The sequence below is a fragment of the Theropithecus gelada genome, chromosome X (genome assembly GCF_003255815.1).
Source record: "Theropithecus gelada isolate Dixy chromosome X, Tgel_1.0, whole genome shotgun sequence".
Lineage (NCBI taxonomy): Eukaryota > Metazoa > Chordata > Mammalia > Primates > Cercopithecidae > Theropithecus > Theropithecus gelada.
The window spans coordinates 121,626,376-121,649,061 of record NC_037689.1 but is presented as its reverse complement, the minus strand read 5'-3'; the positions used below and the strand labels follow the sequence as shown (position 1 = coordinate 121,649,061).

Sequence of the window (22,686 nt, the reverse complement as noted above, 5' to 3'; positions counted from 1 at the left end):
ACTGTATAACTGAGCAAAGTCACTAAACTACTTCTTCAGTCTCAGCTTACTACAGCATGAAAGTGGAAATTCCCATTACCTTTCTCACAAGGTTGCTGAGAAGATCAAAATAAATCATACCTAGCATAGTGTCTGTCACCCAAGCTCTCAGCTACTACCTTCCATACTTTTCATTTCAAAGTGATAGTCAAGGTGCACTAGAATATGAATTCCTTAAGGACAGGGAGAGTGTCTTATTCACTTCAGCACCAACTTCTGATGTAATAAATTGTTGAATAAATGCATTTCATCACACCTGCTTGAAAATATTCCTTTACCCCTCATCATAATCACTACTTTCATGTTTAACAAACTAAGATGATACATACTGTTAGATTAATTATCAAGAAAACCATAAACTTCAGACTTATGAGTGGGATAGGTCACTTAGGTACTATAAAGTCTTGCTACTCAAAGTATGGTTTGCAGACCTGAAGCACCGACAGCATGTTAGCAATGCAGAATCTTAAGGCCACACATAAGACCAATCGAAGCAGATTCTACCTTTTTTTTTTTTTTTTTTTTTTTTTTTTGAGACAGGGTCTCGGCTCTGTCACCCAGGCTGGAGTGCAGTATCGTAAACACAACTCACTGCAGCCTCAACCTCCTGGGCTCAAGCAATCCTCCCACCTCGCGCTCCTGAGTAGCTGGGACCGCAGGTACGCATCACCATGCCCAGCTGATTGTTTTTTAGTTTTTGTAAAGATGGGGCCTCACTGTGTTGCCCAAGCTGGTCTCAAGCTCTTGGGCTCAAACAATCCTCCCACCTTGGCCTCCCAAAGTGTTGGGATTACAGGCATGAGCCACTGAGCCCAGCCCCTTGGCCTTATTAATAAACATGTTAGTGTGAATTAGTTTGTCAAAATAGTTCTAAAAGCTATCTGAAAGCAGATTATGAGGTAGGAGAGGGCAAGGAGGGAATGGTAGAAATTGGACATAGAAGGGAGGCCTTAGAGGATGGTATAACCATCACTTGAGGCAGTAGCTGTGAGGAACGAGGAACATAAAATGGGTAGATACTAAAAAGGGAGATGTCAAATTTATTCATTTGACAAAACTAAATATCTACTGTGCTGGGCAGAACTAAAAATGACATCGTTCTGGGCAGAACTAAAAATAACATCATCACTGCCTCAGGGATTTCAAGCTAGTGAAGGACCAGGGCATGTAATATCCTATCTCACTATGCAAGTCTGGTAATTATTACAATAAAGTGTGTACAAGAAGTTAAGGAAGAAGAGAAAAAAAAATCTGGAAGTCAGCAAAAATTCCACAGGTAATGTCAGAATTAGTATCAAATAAAGACTTTACTAGGAGGAAAAATAAAGGGGAATTTCTGGCAGAAAAAAAGCTTATACAAAGTTATGGAGTCAGGAAAGAGCATAGTGTATCTGAGAGGAACTACAAGATTTGATATGGCTAGAGCATAGAATACATGTAAGGAAAAGGCCAAGGTTAAGGTGGCAAGGGAACCAGATCATAAAAGGCTTCGTTTGCTAGGCTGAGGAGCTAGAATTTTCTTCCTAATGGCAATGGGGGAAAAAAATCAATAAAAGAATGGTAAGTGAGAATATCACATCTGCATTTTTAGAAATATGACCCCACAAGAGGTATAAAGGAGCAGGGGGACTGCAATATCAGCTTAAAGGCTTTGCAACAGCCCATGTGAAAACTGAGGAGGACCCGAATCAAGGCACTGTCAAGAAGAATATGGCACAGGGGACTGATATAAGAGGTATTTAAGAAAAAGAACTGACAAAGCTCAATAATAACCAATTAAGGATGGTGGGAGTGGTAACTGACTCTCATCCTAGACAGCTCAATAACCTTCTCTTCATTATCAAAGCCTTTGTTCAAGTTCTCATTATTTTTCACCATGCCTTTATATTACGCCCCTCATTCACCCTGTCCCATCCATAAATGTCAAGGAAATCTTTCTGAAACACAATTCTCATCATGACATTACCTTATTTAAAAATCCTTCAATGGGCAACCCATTGAAGAACAGTACAAACCTGGAAGAACAGTCCAAATTCCTTAATATTCAAGTCCCAGTCAGCCAGGATTCAAAAGTACTTTTCTAATCTGTCACCACTATTGCATCACTCTCTTCCCCTCCCACTGAAATCCTGCCTGCCTGCCTCTTTTTCTCACGTCCAACTGTTTTCATCTATTCTCAGTATGCTACCCCAGGTTTTCAACCTCAAACTGAGAGACTGCCTATACTTTTGATTTTGCAATCCTGGGGTACATTTAAATTAAACCTACTGATTCATCCATAATTGAAGCTGGATCAAAGAAATCAGGCTTCAGTTCTGTTCTCTCTCGTCTGTTCTTTGATGGTGGCTAAAGGAAAAAAGGAAATAAGTTGACATTAGCTATATCTACAAACCAGATAGTAACTGAAAATATCCAAGTTAAGTGTTCACATGGCCTATGTGATTGCAAGTGTATCTGACACAGTATTTTAAAAACTCATGGAAAATGATTGGCCGGGCCCGGTGGCTCATGCCTGTAATCCCAGCACTTTGGGAGGCCAAGGCGGGCGGATCATGAGGTCAGGAGATCGAGACCATCCTGGCTAACACGGTGAAACCCCGTCTCTACTAAAAATACAAAAAATTGGGCGCCTGTAGTCCCAGCTACTCAGGAGGCTGAGGCAGAACAGCATGAACCCAGGAGGTGGAGCTTGCAGTGAGCTGAGATCGCGCCACTGCACTCCGGTCTGGGTGACAGAGTGAGACTACGTCTCAAAATAAAAAAATAAAATAAAAAATAAAATAAAAAATAAAAAACTCATGGAAAATTATCCTGAGAGACAAAAACCGGAAAACTCATTTTTCATTTTACTTTAAAAATCATTCTCTCAAATCCGTTTTCCTTTTGAGGCACCTTTATACCATTCTAAAAATTTAATTATTTCTTTAAGAAGAATACACAATATACTAAAAAGAATCATAAGACTTGACTTAGAAGTATCAACTTTACTGTTTGCTAGTTTTGCCTCTTTGGAGAGAGTAAGTTTCAATATTCTCAATCCTCTCAACTTCACAAAGTTGAATGAGATATGTAGCAAAATGAAATATGTAAAACCATTTTGTGTATGATCAACCCTAATCACATATTTAATTATTAATAAAGAATACACTCCTTCCTGTATTTAACTTCCTTCAAGTTTAAATAATTTTACTTCATTAGCTGATATTGAATTTGTCTCAACAAGTAGTATTAATACATTGTTCTGATAATGGTATACTTTTATACTCATGTTTAATGTATAATTAAATAACAATTGACTTTCATAGTCAAATTAGTATTAATCAAAATATACCCTTTAAACCTATATATTCCTAAATTAATCTCAGAAGCAAACAGACAATTTTTATCATCTTAATCTAGGATCTATCACCTTCACCAACCTTACTCTCTTCTAAATCCCTTCCCATATATCTAAAACCCCTGGCAACTATTTTATTTAATATTTTTGCAAAACTTATTTCTCTTGGTAAGTATTTCTCTACTCTAATAAATATCCAACATAATTTTCAAAAGATCTAAATTGAAAATCTTACAGAAATCATGAAGTTTCTTACCAAATCTATATCCATGGTGTCAAAATCCATTCCCTCATTAAGATCCTCAATCCTCCCTTCTGAGGACATCATAACATCTTCAACAATTGGCTCTTCATCATCTTCCATTAGGCTTGTGCCACGCCGACTAGAGAAATATAAAACAAAGTCAAGATCTGAACTCACGTCATGACTATTAATATATAGGCAGCAGTATGTGGCTCTCTATATTCAAGTATAATGGAAAATGATGGAATTAAAGGTCAGGGAGAATGATTAGGCATTATGTCATCAATGATGTCAAAACCCAATGTTCACTTGTCTAAAAATGCTAAGGAATAGTTATGTTTATTCTACATTACTTCAGTACATTTAGCTTTATAGTTCTGATATGCCATATACAAGATTCAATGAGAATTTCCCACATGGGAATATACAAGATACCTCAAATCCTTTTTGAAAGTAGGCAGGGTACAAATTAATAAACAAACATAAAACAGAGACCAAAGAAATGACATTTTCAGAATACACATATTTTCATCAATATATAATGCTACTTTTACCCATCACTCCCTCATTCATTCAGTACCTAATGTGTACCAGGCATGTGCACACTCACTCACACAATGCCCACTATGTGACAGGCTTCTACTGTGTCCTATGGATGTTTTTAAAAAAAAAAAAAAAAAAAGATGAATAAGACTAAGACATGATTCCTGCCCTCAAGGAGCTTACAGTCTACTATGGCAAACAGAGATAAACAATTAATTATGACAAAATGTGATAAAAATTACAAGAAAACTATGCATCAAATGTTATAAGGACATACTAAAATAAGGGATTAATTCTGCCTCAGGAAGAAATGAGGAACACTCATGCTGAAACTTAGATTCGTGTGCCCTATGAAACTCAAACTAAGACATATATAGAAATTTAAAATGAAAAACTAAGACCAAGAGTTATATATGTTATTACATAATTATGGGGAATACATTAAGTTCACAAAGTAGCCCAGATCAGCATAAAGTAGCCAACATAATTGTGAGACTGAGTAGGACTTGTTTTTCCCCAGTTTGGCCAACATTACCTTCTTTTCTCATCCAAAGACACCCCCATAGTCAAGAAAGTTGCCAAAACCCCAGCAATTATTTACCGAATGCTTACAATTTACACAATATATGCTGGTTCTTAAAAGATATAAAGATAACAAGGTATGATGTCTGATCCATGTTACCTGGACAAATATGTTTATAATGGTCCTTATTTCCTAACAATTCTAGGTAGAAAGACAATTTTACTGTATTTTGTGGAGGCAACCGTGAAGGGAATATACGTGCTGTATGAACCATGTGACAGAAAATCAGAAAGCTGTTCTGCATTTTGTTTGAAATACAAGGAAGATACCTGTGATACGAGCTATGAAAAATAAGATAATTTGGAAGTATTTTTATTTATAGGGCAGATACCATTATAGAAAAATCATTGTAAGATGAAAATGCTTTAGAGTCCCACGCAATAGATGACTTATGGTACAATCACCAAAGAATCCTCTGGTAATAGTTATTTAACTGAGATAATTTCTTGTAGTTGCCGGTGGGGAGGGAGGGGGAGGCGGGGGGCAGTTAACTATAATTGGGAATTAAAATGGTACTCAGTAGTAACATGCTATTATATAGGATCTTAGGAACTGGTATAATGTTTTATGGGGAGAGATACAGACCAAATGATTGCATGGCAGAATTCTGGAATATATGGACCGGTGACAAGTTGGAAGCCAAGAAATTAGTTGTAGGATCCAGCATAAAATAAGAACTTATAATAACTAAAGTGAATTTATGCAGGCCACCACTCATAGTAAATGATCATTTTGTAAGAAAAACAGGTAAAATTCTTAACATCTAAAAACCAACAAAACAGAACAAAATATGAATTAAAAAAAGAGGGTAACAACTACTATCAGTAAAACATATAGCACATTATAAATACAATGCTTTCAAACTCAAAAACTTAATCATAATCATCATACTTTTCCCTGTATACTAATCAAGACATTTAAAAAAATTATCTAAAGACTGCTTGTCTGCCATTTATTTTAGAGCCAAAGCTAATGAAGATTTTATAAAGATTTATAAAGTTATCATACATAATCCAGTAAAAGCAAAGTATTTAAAAGATAAACTTCAATTTTTTTTTAGCATTGAACATTTATTCAATTCAATGAACATTTACTTAGCACCTTTTATGTGTCAAGCACTGACAGGCAATGAATGTGGTCCCTGCCCTTGAGGAGCTCACAGTCTAGACAAACGGGACAAACTCATAAACAAATATTTACAGTACAACGTGGCAAGTGCTATAAGAAATATGGATATACATAGTGTTATGGAAGCATAGATGACCAAAGCTTCAGTTAAAGTGACACCTGAGCTTGTTCTTTTATGATGATTTTACCAGCTGCCAGGGAATACGAAATCATACTAAAATGTGGCAGGGGCCATGGGCCATATTTTGAAACATCTTGCATGCCATGAGCTAAGGAAGTTTGGAGTTTATCCAGCAGGCAATGGGGAGTCACAGAAAGGTTTTAAGTAAGAGTTACATGGTAAGATTTTTATTCTAGAATAGTAATTCTTGATGGTAGTGTGAATGATGGAGTGGGGGGTGAAGGGAGAGGTTTGGTGAGAAGATAAATGGGAGATTTGAGGGAAGAAAACCAGTTAGAAAGCTAATATAATAGTTCAGGTGAGAGATGAGGGCCTGAACTAAGTTGGGAAAATCAATTAGGATGTAACAGAACTGTATTTTTAATGCTGTGTACCAAAATAAACAAGGATTGATATTTAAACTTTTCCAACAGATCAACCTAAGATTGGTCCTTTGGCTAACTGGGTAGTATTTTAATTAAAATATTTTGTTTTTCTGTTGGAAAGACCAATTTTTAGTTCCTTGATTATTTCAGCTCAAGTTACTCTAGAGAGTTTGCTGAAATTTTTAGATAAGGCACACATTAAAATGTTAAAATGAATTAGTGAACTTCCTAGACTCAGACAATAAGGCACTCTCACTTACATGGCATGCTGAAGATTAGTTCGCAGTTTAACATAGCTCATTGCTGCTCTCTCCTGCTGTTGCCTTGCTTCCTCTTGTTGTCTTTGAGCTAACATCCATGTTACCTGCGTGCTTCAAGGAGAATTTTATTCTTCTTTTAACTTAACTTTTTCTATGTAATTAATAAAGTTATAGTACAGAAAATGATCAAATGTACTTACTTATAATCAAGAGGTGTTTGATGATGTTCAGTCTGCATTGGATAAACACTCATGAAGCTATCCTCAGGCCGTAATCTTTTGGGCTCTCTCATAATAGTGGAGGTGAGTTGTGGTGTCTGCATCATAACAGGGGTGTGCAGTGTTTGTTCTCTGCTTAACCACATACTATCACTACTACTACTTTCTTCAGCTGGAAAAGAAAATTAACGACGAGGTTTAGTCACTAATGTTGACTATTCAGGTGTCTAATACAACCTGTTCAGGTCAATAAACATCTGTTGCTTTCCACATGCAAGTCATAGGAATAGGGGGACACAAACCTATGTAAGGGGCAGTCCCTGACCTGGCCTTAAGAGTCTAGTTGTAGACACAGAACAACTAGGCAATTAAAATACAATGTGGCAAATGCAAGGAGAGAGGGAAGCATAAGGGGAATGGGGGCAGTGAAAGGGGTCAGAGCCAACTATCCAGAAGCAACCTCTAACTAGAGTAGGTATCAGCTGGGCTAGGAAGGCTTTTTATTCCAGGCAGGGAGAAGAACATAAAGCAAGAACTAAGGCAATTCTCGGCTCACGGCAACCTCCACCTCCTGGGTTCAAGCAATTCCCCTGCCTCAGCCTCCCAAGTAGCTGAGATTACAGGAATGTGTTACCATGTCTGGCTAATTTTTGTATTTTTAGTACAGACAGGGTTTCACCATGTTGGCCAGGCTGGTCTTGAATTCCTGGCCTCAAGTGATCTGCCTGCCTTGGCCTCCTAAAGTGCTGGGATTACAAGTGTGAGACATTGCACCCAGTCGACTGAACCCTATTAATCTGCTGATATTTGACCTACAAAAAGGGCAATTTCGTATGGTTCAAAACTAACAGTTTGCTACTCCTGGGGCACAAAGATTGAAAGAGTAGTAAAAGACAAGGCTAGATAAAGAAGCAGGAATCAAATTGTGGAAAATCTTGTGAGCTCTGCTAATGTAACAAGGAACTGCTGTTGAAGGTTTTAAGGCAGGGAAGTAATTTGGTGAGTTACATGTTTTAGTCAATGTGGTGGCAGTGTGGGGAGTAAACTTAAAAACAGAATACTGGTGAACAAACAGACCAGTTAGGAGGCTAATTGTGTGGCCTAGATGAGTGAGACATGGTAACAGGGATGGAAGTAATAGGAGACTGGTTCTCAATCTATTGGATGCAGACCGCTGAGCAGGTAGTAAGAGCAACTGCAAGGGGGCCACAAATCTATATGAATATTAAGTACTGGACTAAAAAGAAAAAAGGTTTCACACCTGCAAAAGCTACTTTTTTCAAATGTCTGTAAATGTTGCCATAATTAGTCAAATTTGTGTACAATTGTTACTGAATTAATAGTAATTTTTAAAATCACTGACTTGGGAGAAAAAAAATAATAGCACTTTGTGGTTGTGAATTTAGAAGAAAACTATTTCATTAGAAGATTATACATATGAGGCCAGGTGTAGTGGCTCACGCCTGTAATCCCAGCACTTTGGGAGGCTGAGACAGGTGGATCATAAGGTCAGGAATTTGAGCCTGGCAAAGATGGTGAAACCCCATCTCTACTAAAAATACAAAAATTAGGCGCAGTGGCAGGTGCCTGTAATCCCAGCTACTTGGGAGGCTAAGGCAGGAGAATCACTTGATCAAGCGGGGGGGAGGTTGCGGTGAGCCAACATCACACCATTGCACTCCAGCCTGGGCAACAAGAGTAAAACTCCATCAAAAACATAAAAAAGATTATGCATATTTGCAAATGTGTGTAAGGTTTTAAGGGATAAGAGTGGAAAGAAAATGCATGAATAGCTAATACTCTAATAATAGATTAAACATAAACTCCACATTTTGCAATATAATTATATCAGCCTTTAAGTTCTACTGCATTCAGGCTCCAACACTGTCTTCAAAACTGCATTGACTTGGCAAACTTATCAGTATTCAAACTTCCTTAACTTATTAACGCCTCAATTTCTATGGTTCTCCCCAAAAACCTGAATGAGAGCATTGACTCTTCCTGTAAAAACTGAAGTATCTGGCTTAATAATCTATTTGTAAAATGTAATATAAATACCAATTCATATCTGTTTCCATGAGGTCTTAAAAAAAAAAAAAAAAAGAGAGATTTCTGTAATATGAATACCCATTCATGTGTTTCCATGAGGTCTAAAAAAGAGAGAGATTTGATGGCCCAGCACACACCTATAACTATTAACAACTAGCTCAAATGATAAAAACTTTCAAAAATTTAGTGGTATGAGAAAACATCATCTTTTAATTTGATAACATTGTTTTTAAAAAACAGAGAAGTTTCTTTTAACTTATAAACCATGGGCCCTAACTACTTTAACTGGTCCAGGTTAATAAAAGAGATTTCCCTATTAACTATGATGTTGGGACTATATAACTAACCAGTGTAAAATTGTACAAGTTAGAAATGTAAGGTTATGCCTTTATACTACTGGACAAAAGATACTAAAATTCATAGGACAATCAAGTTTTAAACACTAAGCACTTGATGATAAATGAAAGCTGATGAGTTATGTGGCAATTTAAAAATATGGCCCCAAAATTCTTTGACATTTCTCACATTAAGAGGTGGAGAATTATGTCCTCTCCCCTAGAATCTCTGTGATTGCTTGGCAAATAGAATATGGCAGAAATTACACTATGTCAGTTTTTGGGCCCAGGCCTTAAGAAATTGGCAGCTTCCACTTCTGGTCTTTTGGGACACTTGCTCTTGGAGCCTAGTGATATGCTGACATGGAGAAGTCACAGGTAGGTGTCCTGGCAGATAGTACAGCTGAGGTCCCAAGTGACAGCCAGCATCAGATATGTAAGTGAAGATGCCTCCGTATGATTTCAGCCACCAGCCTTTGAGCCTTCCTAGCTGAGGTACCAGACACCATGGTCCTGGCTATGTCTTAAGTTTTGAGGTAGTTTGCTATTCAACAATAATAACTGGGACAAATGTTGACAGCTAAGCTAATTTGTTTAATAATTCCTAAGAAAAAAAGTCCCCAGGCCCATTTTGAACCAACTCTGGAGTGCTAGGAGTCTAAGAGTTTCAAGCACCATAATGCATTCCTACCTCTAATATGATAGCACTCTATTTCTATGAAGTTCTTCATGATTAATGGCCTCTTCACAGAAATTCAGAAGTTGCAACCTCTCTAAATCTGTTGTTCCACTTTACCTAGATGATCTGATCTCTTGGGTAATAACTAGCTCCATAATACTGAGTCCCTTTCCCTATGCATACAGTGTGGCACAGATTTTAAAAAGCAGGCACTCTAGAGTGAAACTGCATGGCTCTCCTACTTACTAACTGTGTGACATGAGTATGTTACTTAACCTTTCTGTGCCAAGTACTGTCATCTGAAAAATGAAGATGTACCCAAAACGTTGTGAGAACTGAGTTTATGTATCTAAAATGCTAACAACAGCACATTTACACATAACGAACACATTTTGTAAGCTATTACTGAACACATCTCAAATAAAAAATAAGGTGAACCTTAATGACAATTCAGTTGGTAAATATGAGGGATAAATATAAAGAAAACAAATCATATCCTTACTGAGTGAAAGCTGCATGCCTTCAACCACTTTCCGTTTTCCTGTAGATGGTTTTGATTTTTTACTCCGCACAGTTGACCCCCGGCTGCTGATTCCACTAATGACTGACATGGTGTCATCATCACCACCAGCTAGCAAAGAATTTCGGTAAGACATCAGTGGAAGCCACACATCCTCTCTTCGGAGTGACATCTGAAAGGTCATGAACTTTTCCAAGTAAACATACCTTGAAAAGAAATCGAAACTGTTAGCTTCGATACAGAAATCTGCAGGTTACATTAACTCCTAGTTGTGTGAGCATGGGCATATTACTTCACTACTCAAACTCAGCCTAATGAACAATCTTGTCTCTGCCAAGATTTTCACATCAAATGAAATAATTCAGAGCATTCAGTTTAACATTTGCTGAGTACCTATTACATCCCAGGCACTATGAATAGATACAAAGATGGATATGATATGATTCCTACCTGCAAAAAAGTTTCAGCCTGGTGGAAATCATAAATCTACCCCTGGATCCAAGTATCTCAAGGCTTATATGTAATTTTGCAATCAAAATTCAACTAACGTTCATGTGACGACTATGTGCTAGGTATTTTTTTTCCTCAGGTTCCTTAACTATTCTTACAATTCTATGAGGAGAATGTTTTCCCAATTTTACAGGTGATGAAAGAAAGGATAATAAAAATTAAGAAGTAATCCCACAGTAATAAAAATGAGTAGAGGCAGCATAACCATGATTCAAGTCCAAGGCTCTGACACCAAGAGTTCAATAAGGCTAAATTATGCTTCAAATAAAGACAATTATTTGTTAATTAACTGTAAAGTGCAACTAAAATATTTGCTGTCATTGTAATGACTGATTTCTATCAATTCAGATTTACTAGTGTGAACAGCATTAAAGAGAACAGGAGACATCAGTTACGAAGCATACTGCTTTGTTAGCTGTTCAGTATGCATTTTTCTTTTTTCTTTTTTCTTTTTTTTTTTGAGACATAGTCTTACTCTGTTATCGAGGCTGGAGTGCAGTGGTGCCGTTTCGGCTCACTGCAACTCCATCTCCCAGGTTCAAGCGATTCTCCTGCCTCAGCCTCCTGAGTAGCTTGGATTACAGGTGCACACCACCACGCCTAATTTTTGCATTTTTTGTAGAGACAGGGTTTCACTATGTTGGCCAGATTGCTCTCGAACTCTCTGCCCGCCATGACCTCCCAAAATGCTGGGATGACAGGTGTGAGCCACCGCACCCAACTCCCAGTATGTCTTTCTGTATTACAATACACTTCAGTCATACATAGTAGTACAGTACTCCTCCAAGTGTGGCCTGTGAACTGACTACCACTCCAAAAACTGTTAAGTCTGCAACAAGATGCAAAGCTTGAGCCAAAATATACTCACTGGCAGAGAGATTTACAATTATGTACCCACCACATACCTAAATAGGACATTACAGATAAGTAGCCTGCACTAAAGCTATCCCCATTTTGCTTCCTCCTCGTGCCCAGAGGTTACCACTATTTATCACCCCCAAGCACATTTTATATGTTCAATACATAGTTGTCTGTAAACATCATAGAACAGTTTTGTATTTTGCTCTTTGTACTCAATGAAATCTAGCCATTTTCACTATTGTATGGTATTCCATTATATATAAATCTATTGATCCATTTTCAGTTGATGGATGTTTAGGTTGCTTTGAATTTTCCACTATTTCAAACAATCCAACAGCCATCATTCTTTTATTAGCCTCATTGTGCATGTATTCAGGAGTCTCTGTGGGGTATCTACTTATGAATGAAATTACTGGATCATGAGGTAGAGAGAATCTTAAACTTTACTAGGCATTGCCAAAAAGCTCCACAAAATGGTCTTGTACTGCCATCAACAATGTATAAAAGGCTCTGCTGCCTCACATCCTTGGCAATATTTATTTGACACTATCAGATTTCTTAATTTTTCCTAATGTGCTAGGTGAGAAATGGTATTTCATTGTTTTAATTTTTATTTCTGATTAATACTGCTTATGCAATTTTAACTGAGATAAATTTATATATAATAGAACACATAAAACTAAGACCACTGTTGTATCAGTTTTACAACTGAATATAGACCTGTGTGACCCACATGCCTAACAAGATACAGAACTTGGCAGGGCATGGTGGTTCACGTCTGTAATCCCAGCACTTTGCGAGGTTAAGGCGGGCAGATCACCTGAGGTCAGGAGTTCGAGACTAGCCTGGCCAACATGGTGAAACCCTGTCTCTACTAAAAATACAAAATTAGCCAGGCATGGTGGTGCATGCCTGTAATCCCAGTTACACAGGAGGCTAAGGCAGGAGAATCTCTTGAACCCGGGAGGCAGAGTTTGCAGTGGGCCGAGATGGTGCCTGAGGGACAGAGCTAAACTTCGTTTCAAAAAAAAAAAAGGTACAGAACTCTAGTACCCTAGTGTTCCCATTCAAACTCTCCAATACTAGAAGTAACCATTACTGTAATTTTTATCACCATACATTAGTTTTGTCTGCTTTAGAATTTCATATAAAGTCTATAGTCTTTAAAAGCAAAATACTAGTGGGTTTTCAGACAAGATTATTTACAATATGAGGTATCCATATGCTTCTGCCCTTTTACACCTCAAAGCCATGAGGAAAGGTAGAAGATTTTTGAGAATTTAAATCCATTTTGGGAGCTCTTTTATAAGTCACCATTATAGGAGACTAAACCAGAAAAGTGCCCTGTTTGAGAATTAAAGGATGTTCCTGATGGATTGCCTTTATTATTGTTTTTCAAATGCTCCCTCCTTAGTTGGGTTAAGGCACAAATGCAAATAAGAACACAAAAAGCAGCCAGGCACAGTGGTTTATGCCTATAGCCCCAGCTACTCAGATTAAGGCAGGAAAATCACTTAAGCCCAGGAGTTCAAAGCCAGTCTGGGCAACATAGTGAGTCCAGTCTCTTAAATAATACATAAAGTATTCAAATTATACCTCAAAAGCTACAACTATACTGGAGGAAAACTCACAATATTAAAATAGAGTATTTATTATGCATAAAACATAGTTATAATCCTTAAATTATAAAGTTGCTGAAGTATAAACTTTTTCGTGTATTAATGCAATCCTACAATTCTGTGTGTGAGTAGAAAGGAGAGAAACCAAGTATAACAATTGCCCTTAAGAATCCCAAAATGAAATTAAATAGGACATTTCCAGCAAATACATACACTGTTCTTTTGTCTTGTCGGAGTAGTTTAGAAGAAAATTCACTCAGAATATCAAGAAATGCCAAATTTAAAGGTGGATGGCTCTCCCCTTGCGGATTAGGCTCTTTAAAAGCAAATTCTATGCCATCTCTGCAAAGAAAAAAGAAATAATTGAAATAAACATTTGAGGGACTATAATAAAAAAGTCAGTAACTTAGAAAATTTCACTCGCTACTTCCTTTGCCAAGCTTTTAATTTGAGGAACAGAAAACAAGGAGGTTGTAAAGAGTGCAGATATATTAACATTTTATGTGACTGTTACTTTCTTTAAAACAATACACACACACACACACACACACACACACACACACACCACTTAGCTTTCAGTATGAACATGGTCTGGTATATCTACATTCTTTAATCGGTACCTTTTTCCATAGAAAATAACATAAATTCTCTCACATAATGATCAATACATTATCTGTATTTTTCAAGACTTAAAGGAAACCTACTCTAACATATAGAACGTTAAAAAATAATTCACAAATATCTGTAATGAACAATTCAAGAGTAAAGTTTAAAATTAAACTCCATGTAAGGCCCATTTTAACTACATTTATGTGACGATAAATACCTCTATTCATCAAAATAACAACCCAACATTATAACTCTATCAAATATATAACTGAGTAAAAAACAATCCAGATAGAATCAAGGAGGAAACGAAGGAAGGATATTACATGAAAAAAAGACATTATTTCTGAAAATAATATATAGGTAGTCCTTAAATATTATGTACAATTACCATCTAATGGATTAACAGGCATAAAAATAAACTTCAGTTTTAGAACAAAGTGAAAGTTGTTGAGGGAGGAAGCCAGGTGTGGTGGTTCATGCCTATAATCCTAATGCTTTCGGTGGCTTAAGTGGGAGGATCTCTTGAGGCCAGGGGTTCAAGACCAGCCTGGTGAACATGGTGAGACCCTGTCTCTACAAAAAACAAAATAATAATAATTAAGTTGAGGGAGTATAAGCAAAACTTAAACAAGAGCAGCAAATTTTCCTCAAAGAGACAGTTAACACTTTTATAACTAAATGAGCAAGAGGATGAAGGAGAGTCCAAGACTCTAAAAGCAAGGTTCTTTAACCCACAGGTAACAGATAAAGGGTTTTAATACACAAATGTTGGTTATGTTAAAGGTCTAAAATGTATCCATACTTTAAAAGTGCAATTGATCACTAAATTACATGCCCAGTATAAAATAAAATGACTTCCAATTTTGATAAGGGGAACAAAATATGCAGATGGAAAGAAGGCTGTGGATCAAAAAATGGGAAAAGGTCACTACAAAATAAGAGTGCAGAACCAAAGAAAAAACTTGAGACAAAGGAATCAAACCTCAAAGATTTCTCTGACAATGAGATCATGACAAAAGTTGATAAAAGATGTGTAATGCTTGATGAATTTATGCTGCTTTGATTCACATAATTTATAGACTTTGTATGGTTTAAATTTAAACAAAGGTTTATAAACGAAGTTTTAATCCTAACTCATTTTGCTGTTGTTTTTGAGACAGACTCTCGCTCTGTCACCCAGGCTGGAGTGTAGTGGCGCAATTTCGGCTCACTGCAACCTCTGCCTCCAAGATTTGAGCCATTCTCACACCCGAGTAGCTGGGACTAGAGGTGCACACCACCACTCCCAGCTAATTTTTCTATTTTTAGTAGAGACAGGTTTCACCATGTTGGCCAGGCTATTCTCAAACTACTGGCCTCAAGTGATCCGCCTGCCTCAGCCTCCCAAAGTGCTGGGATTACAGGTATGAACACCAAGCCTGGCCCAACTCATTTGTTAATTGAGATAGCACTGTAACTGGTTCTTTAAAATTAAGAAAGGAGATAGGGTAGAGATTTAGAATAAAGCATAAATTTAATTTAGTTATTCCAAATGAAAGTGCTAGATTTTAAAAAAAAGTTTCATGACTAAAAAATATGAGAGCTGAATAAAATATCTGGAAATTACTTGTGTAGCATGGCAATGGCTTCTCTTGTTTTCAACTGATCAAGTCCAAAAGTTAAAGCAAAACGTCGAGCAAGTTCTTTTATGCCACTAAATGTAGAGGATGATCTATCAAAATTATAGCCATTTTCTTGTATCATTTCATTAAAAAGCTGTTTGGAAAGAAAGAAAGCACGTTAAAGTTCTTAATACCTGGAGATTAACATCTTTTAAAATATTACATTTTCATTTAAAATACAGGTGTTCAATAAATGAGGCACTATATTTTATTGTAAAACACTAAAACATGATACAAATGACCAAAAGTGTAGTACTTCATATATTTAAACTGGAGGTTGTTATTAACATCAGAAACTCTTTAGGTTAGTTTTGGCAGAATGCTATTCTGCTGGTATTAATTGGATATTAACACAGCATATAAAAATATAAAGAAAAAAAACCCCAGCAAATTATTAGGCAACCATGCTCTGTTATTTACGTTTCAGTGGTGAATCTTCACATCAAGAACTCTTAACATGAAATAGCGAAAGCTTAAGAATTTTAATCTTCTTTGACAAAGCAATTCTAATTATAGGACTTGAACCAAAAGAAATAATATTTATGCACAATACTATGTACAAAAATGTTTTAGTGCTATTTATAACAGCAAAACTTGTTTAAAAAAAAAAAAACCCTCAGCATAAACAAGGAGACTTTGGTTAAATTGTGGTCCATCTACAAAATGGAATATTATATAGTCGTCAAAACGGATATGCTAATCATCCTGCTTTGGTTAACTATACACTGTGTCAAAACATCACTATGTATACCCCATAAATATGTACAATTATGTGTCAACTTTTTTTTGTTTTTGAGACAGAGTCTCGCTCTATCACCCAGGCTAGAGTGCAGTGGCATGATCTTGGCTCACTACAACCTCCACCTCCCGGGTTCAAGCGATTCTCCTGCCTCAGCCTCCTGAGTAGCTGCGATTACAGGCGTGTGCCACCAAGCCCAGATAATTTTTGTAGTAGAGACGGGGTTTCACCATATTGGCCAGGCTGCTTTCGAACTCCTGACCTCGTGATCTGCCCGCCTTGGCCTCCCAAAGTGCTTGGATTACACACGTTAGCCACCACACCTGGCCATGTGTCAACTTTTTAAAATGAGGAAGACTTCTGGGTATACACCCAGAGAAAATGAAATCCAAATGTTGAGGAAATATCTGCATTCATAAAAGCAGAGAATAGAAAGGTGGTTGTCAGGGACTGGGGGTTGGGGGAGGCTGAGACTTTGGTCAAAGGGAACAACGTTTCAGTAGGACAGGATAAGTAAGTTCTGAAGATCTATTGTATAGCATGGTGACCATAGTTAAGAGTAACGTACTGTTTTGTTTGTCTAAAAACTGCTAGGACAGTTGGTCTTCAATGTTCTTAACACAAGTAAGTAAGTATGTGATGTAATGTTTATGTTAATTAGCTAAATTTAATCATTTCACAATGCATACATATCAAAACATGCTGTACACCATTAAGTACACAGAATTCTTACTTTTCAATTATACCTTCACAAAAATCTAGAAAAAAAATAAATGAACCTCTCCTGCTCCAAAAAAAAAAAAAAAGGTGCTGAGGAAATTATTTAATGGCATAAGTGTGTTCATTGTTTATTAGTATTAAAATGCAGTCTTACAAAATGGAATGCACAATTTAATTTTTGTTAAAATTTCAGATTTCATGTAGGCATAAAAAAGAGTAACAAGGCCATTAAAAAATAAAAAGGTTATTGTAAAGTGAAAACATTAAGGATAATCTGCATTTGTTCCTTCTTTATATTTTCTAAACTTTCTACAGCTAGTAGCTATTACTTTATAGCAAAAGTTATTTTTTAAATGCCATCTTTCAACCTTTTAAATTTTATTTATTTTTCTTTCTTCATTTTCTGTAGAGATGGGCTCTTGCTATGTTGCCCAGGTTGGCCTTGAACTCCTGGGCTCAAGCAATTCCCTACCTTGGCCTCCCAAAGTGCTGGGATTACAGGCATCAGCCACTACACCCAGCCTACATTTTGTTAATTTTAATAGAGAAAATTCAAATTCTCAAATAAAATTAAGAACATTCCTATCTGTATTTCTTAAAAGAAAGTTCATTAAGTTGGAATGGGTTATCTTTTGCATGCAAATTTTGTCTCCAAAGACAAAAGCATACTAAGTGAATAATTTTACCTAATTAAACTGCCTCAACACTGCCAAAATGAAAACTACTGGTTTTTTTGTTTGTTTGTTTGTTTGTTTGTTTTGAGACAGAGTCTCACTGTGTCACCCAGGCTGGAGTGCAGTGGCACGATCTTGGCTCACTGAAACCTCCACCTACCAGGTTCAAGCAATTCTCGTGTCTCAGCCTCCCAAGTAGCTGGGATTATAGGTGCACACCACCGTGCCCAGCTAATTTTTGTTTTTTTAGTAGATACGGGGTTTCCCCATGTTGGCCAGGCTGGTCTCGAATTCCTGACCTCAGGTGATCCGCCCACCTCGGCCTCCCAAAGCACTGGGATTACAGGCATGAGCCACCACACCTGGCCAAAACTATTGTGTTTTAGTTATAAAATTAATATACGCTCACAAAAATAAGTTTGGAAATATACAGAGAAAAAAGTAGAATTCAACATGAAATCTACCAAAGCAAGTTAACCACTGTCAATATATTTTGTGATTATGAAGCTCTTTATACATAAACGAATATAGATCTACACTAATTTTAAGTGCTGTACAATAGTCATTGCAGAAATGTACTATACAGTAAATTTATCTAATATCCTGATAGACTTTTAGATTATGTCTTACTTGCTGTAAACAATGTTGCAATATATAACTTTGTATATCAACTTTTGCAAACTTGTCTTTTTATCACCTTGGATAAAAGAGTAGATTTAAAAAGTAGAACTGCTGCCTCAAATGGCATACACATTATAAATTTTTACATAAATTGCCCAATTGCCTACCACATCTATATTTCTTCCATACCTTAGACACCTATAGGTTTTGCCAATCTTGACAGTTTGAAAGCAAAAAAATAATCTCACTTGCACTCTCTTGTATTTCTACTTTTATAAACTGTCTATTGCACCCTTTGCCCAATTTCAACTGCTACCTTAGTTTGCTATTAGGTGTTAATTGTGTTAGCTAAAGTTGGTACTCTTAATGCTTACCTGTTGCAGACTGAGAATAAGGGTCTTAGCACACTGAATTTTGTCTATCTGCCTTGTTTTACTCATTGTTTCTTTGATGATATCTCCATAGTCATTATAATACTGAAAAGAAATTTGTACAAATTAGAGCTTTATCTCTTAAAACCACTGGACAGTAAGACTAATTTTAGGTTAGTCATGTAAACACATCACAAAGTATGTATTTGGCCAAAATTATGCCTTCGAAGGCAGGAAAGAATGTTACTGAAACCTAAAGATCATTTCTAAGCATACAATCCCTAACTTCAGTAAAATCATATATACAAAACCGTTAAGATCTAATCAAATTCAGCTCCAGACTTAGTTTAAAATAAAGAAGGTATAGTGACTAAAAGAACACTTAGGTTATGCAGATTTTCAGAAGTAACACAAAATATACAAACAAAATTCTCTTTGTAAAACAACGAATATAATCTCAGTTATACTTATAACTAATTCATTGATACTGGGTACAGGCCATGAGCAGTTTAAAACTTTATTAATTTGGCTTGTAGAATCTAACAGTCTATAAACAACTTTTAAAAGGAAAGCATATAAACAACTTTTAAAAGAAAAGTTGTTTATATGACATTTACAATACACATGGCACATGAAATTTTTTCCTAATTTAAGATTGTGTTTCAAACACGTACAATAACAATTATCAAAGATAACAGAATAACCATGTCCCTATGACAAATAAGTGACTTTAGAATACCTAAAACTTTAAAAGTTGTTAAATAACTTCATAAACAACCTTAGTTTAAAAACAAAACAAAACAAAACAAAAACTGGTAATTATCATCCCAAATGATTTAAGTTCCAAAATAATTTTCAATGATATTAGAGTTCAAGTAGCAAAATATTCCAGAGAGGATTAACTAAGTTTTAATATATTACATATTTTATTTATTGAAAGCAAAGGCTTTAAAAAGTTTACATTTATAATTAGATTTTAGTTGAGGAAGGATTTCTAAAGCTATCTTACCATATTTAGTCACATTCTCTTAGTATAATCAACAATATCCTGTTTATTATTACTTTTAACTTACAAAACCTCACATACAGTTATGAAAATTATGAATAACCTATGGTGAATCAAGTCAGACTTTGAGAACCAAAGGTGGGAACCTTAACAATCATAGTGGAACAGATAAAGGTAGTCAGGATGCAAAATGTTTGGAGTTATTCAAGGTTGCAAAATGCATAGTAACCAAGCCAAAACTACCACCCAAGTTTTCTGACTCCTGAAATTCTTTTTAATGCTACATCAAGCAGAGGAGGATGCCATCCTATTATCTTAAACTGAATCATAAATGCTATTTCTGATAGTGACAAATTAAGAGGCCATCTCTAATATTCCAAATGCAAATGAACATAATAAACCCAAAATGTCCATTAATTGGAGTAGAGATATAAGGAAATGTTACTGAAAACATTAAATATTTTAAATACAACTCTTTTACACTAGAAATGTAATTTACCACTTAAATAATTCAATGGCAGCCATGTATAAAAACCAGTGTTGCATTTTAAAACTATCTTGCTATCCATTTTCAACTTTACCTTCATATACTGTTTGAAGATATCTGCAGCTGTATTCATCTCCACCACAGTATATACAATTAGCTTACAAAATGCTGCAAGTAAATTTCTTCTCTTGTGCAGAGCTTCAATTTTACTGGCTTCATCCTCTTGCTGACCATCTGCAGAAAAAGTCCCAAACATTAAGCCATCTTGTATTTTATTTTAACCATGTATTTTTTTAATTCTCACTATAAAACATGCTTTTGTAAGATAATTTGAAAAGGAAAAAACATTAAAATTAAAATTATAAACATTCATAATTTATTCCAATAAACTACATTTTTGTGACATCAAATAATGATCAGAACAAATGGAATTGAATCACTCTATTTGTTCGTATTCTACATTCACCTAGTGAAGTCAGGCTAAACTTGCCTAACATTCATCTACTTCCCTAGCAGGATAGTTTGTTAACAAAATCTGCACATTCAATGTCTGTTAGTTAAGGCTCCTAGATTCCTGAACACTGCCAACCTCAGAATTTCTCCTATCCCTTATGAGGATGATCCCACTTACTTCAAACCCCAAAAATCTGGCTATAAGAGTCCTCCCCTTTGTACATATATTCTGCTAGACAGGCCCCAGAAACCATTTTGTCTTTTTAAAATAATCTTGCATATTTCTACTCTGATCCATTATGTGAAATCTTGACATTCAATTCTCAAGAAGACAAACTTATTTCCAAATTCATAGTCAGGGAAGCCCCACTGCAGCCTCCAAGTAATGCCAAATAATTGTTTTTACTTATTGGATACTATAAATAAAACTGGATGAAGCTTTTTATATTTAAAAAAAAGCTACATAAAAAAATTTTTCCCTCTGGAGAGATTTTACAAATGAAATTACTTGTAAAAAAAACCACTATCCCGGGCCGGGCGCAGTGGCTCACTCCTATAATCCCAGCACTTTGGGAGGCCAAGGCAGGTGGATCATCTGAGGTCAGGAGTTCAAGACCATCTTGGCCAAAATGGTGAAACCCCATCTCTACTAAAAATACAAAAATCAGCTGGGTGTGGTAGCACGCGCCTGTACTCCCAACTAGTTGGGAGGCTGAGGCAGGAGAATCGCTTGAACCCAGGAGGTGGAGGTTGCAGCGAGCCAAGATCACGCCACTGCACTCCAGACTGAGCAACAAGAGTGAAACTCCATCTAAAACAACAACAACAACAACAACACTATCCCATGTTAAATGAAGTTAAAATTGTTTATGTTTACTAGCCATTTATAACTCCTCTGGTGAACAGTCTGCACATATCCTATCAGCTCCAACATAAGGTTCTCAATATCAAAAACTATTTTATGTATAGTAAGAATGTTCTTTCATTTAATTAATTTTTCATCTTGTCTCTGGTAATCTTTGATAACTTCTAGTAAACTAAAACCAAATTTTAAGAGTAAGAATTTGTTTAAGACAGACCATCAGAGAAAGTTATATCTCAAATATATGTCCCAAGATCCAACACTATTTGCTTAGACACCTAAGACATATCATTACACTGAATACATAAAGTAACCTTTTCTTAATAGCTCTGTCACTATAATGGACAATTTCTACATGACATTGTTTACAATGACATATAGACATTTTCCTTCTAAAGACTAAACTATCCTATGATATTAAAAGTGTTTAAGTCCTGATTTTTATTTTCCTCCACTAACTGCTTGTCAATAATTAGCCAACTTTTTCTCTTGTGGATATTAAGGAATGCAAAGAAGTACCTAACACACTGGGCCTTTCATTAAGTGTCAGCTGCCATTATTATTATGTATTGTCAAATGAAATGCCTCTAGGAGCATTCCTTATTTTACTCTCCCTTTCTAATCTGATGTGGGCTAACAAATACAATATGCAAGGGTCTACAATACCAGATGTTAGGTGAGGATGAGTAACAATGGAAACTATCATATGCTGCTGAAAGGAGGGTAAAATACTACAACCACTTTGGCAAGATGCACACACACTATATAATCTAGTAATTCCATTCAGGTATACACTAGAAAAGAACTACACATGTGCTCAAGGAGCTAAGCACTGAAATATTTGTTGTAACACTATTTTAATTGAGGAAAAAGTAGAAATAACCTAAATGTCTAAAAATAAGAAAATGGATAAACTGTTGTTAACTTGTATCATATAATATTGGTCGGAATGAATGAATTCTAGCCACATGTCAACACTGTTTTTTTTTGTTTTTTTTTTTTTTTTTTTTTT

General features: G+C 35.9%; 1 protein-coding gene across 5 annotated transcripts in view; it reads right to left on the bottom strand.

Moving 5' to 3' along the window:
• Positions 1–22,686, bottom strand: part of STAG2 (stromal antigen 2) — a 135,030-nt gene that overhangs the window by 4,518 nt on the left and 107,826 nt on the right. For 3 of the 5 annotated variants that reach the window (XM_025372072.1, XM_025372073.1, XM_025372071.1), the window contains 9 exons: positions 20,454–20,593; positions 18,870–18,971; positions 15,687–15,835; positions 13,685–13,813; positions 10,464–10,687; positions 6,881–7,070; positions 6,681–6,791; positions 3,633–3,759; positions 2,308–2,385 (listed from right to left, as the gene is read on the bottom strand). In XM_025372072.1, the coding sequence (XP_025227857.1) occupies positions 2,308–2,385; positions 3,633–3,759; positions 6,681–6,791; positions 6,881–7,070; positions 10,464–10,687; positions 13,685–13,813; positions 15,687–15,835; positions 18,870–18,971; positions 20,454–20,593 (1,250 nt within the window). The remainder of the gene's footprint in view (positions 1–2,307; positions 2,386–3,632; positions 3,760–6,680; positions 6,792–6,880; positions 7,071–10,463; positions 10,688–13,684; positions 13,814–15,686; positions 15,836–18,869; positions 18,972–20,453; positions 20,594–22,686) is intronic. The other 2 variants (XM_025372074.1, XM_025372075.1) reach the window with 1 other exon arrangement.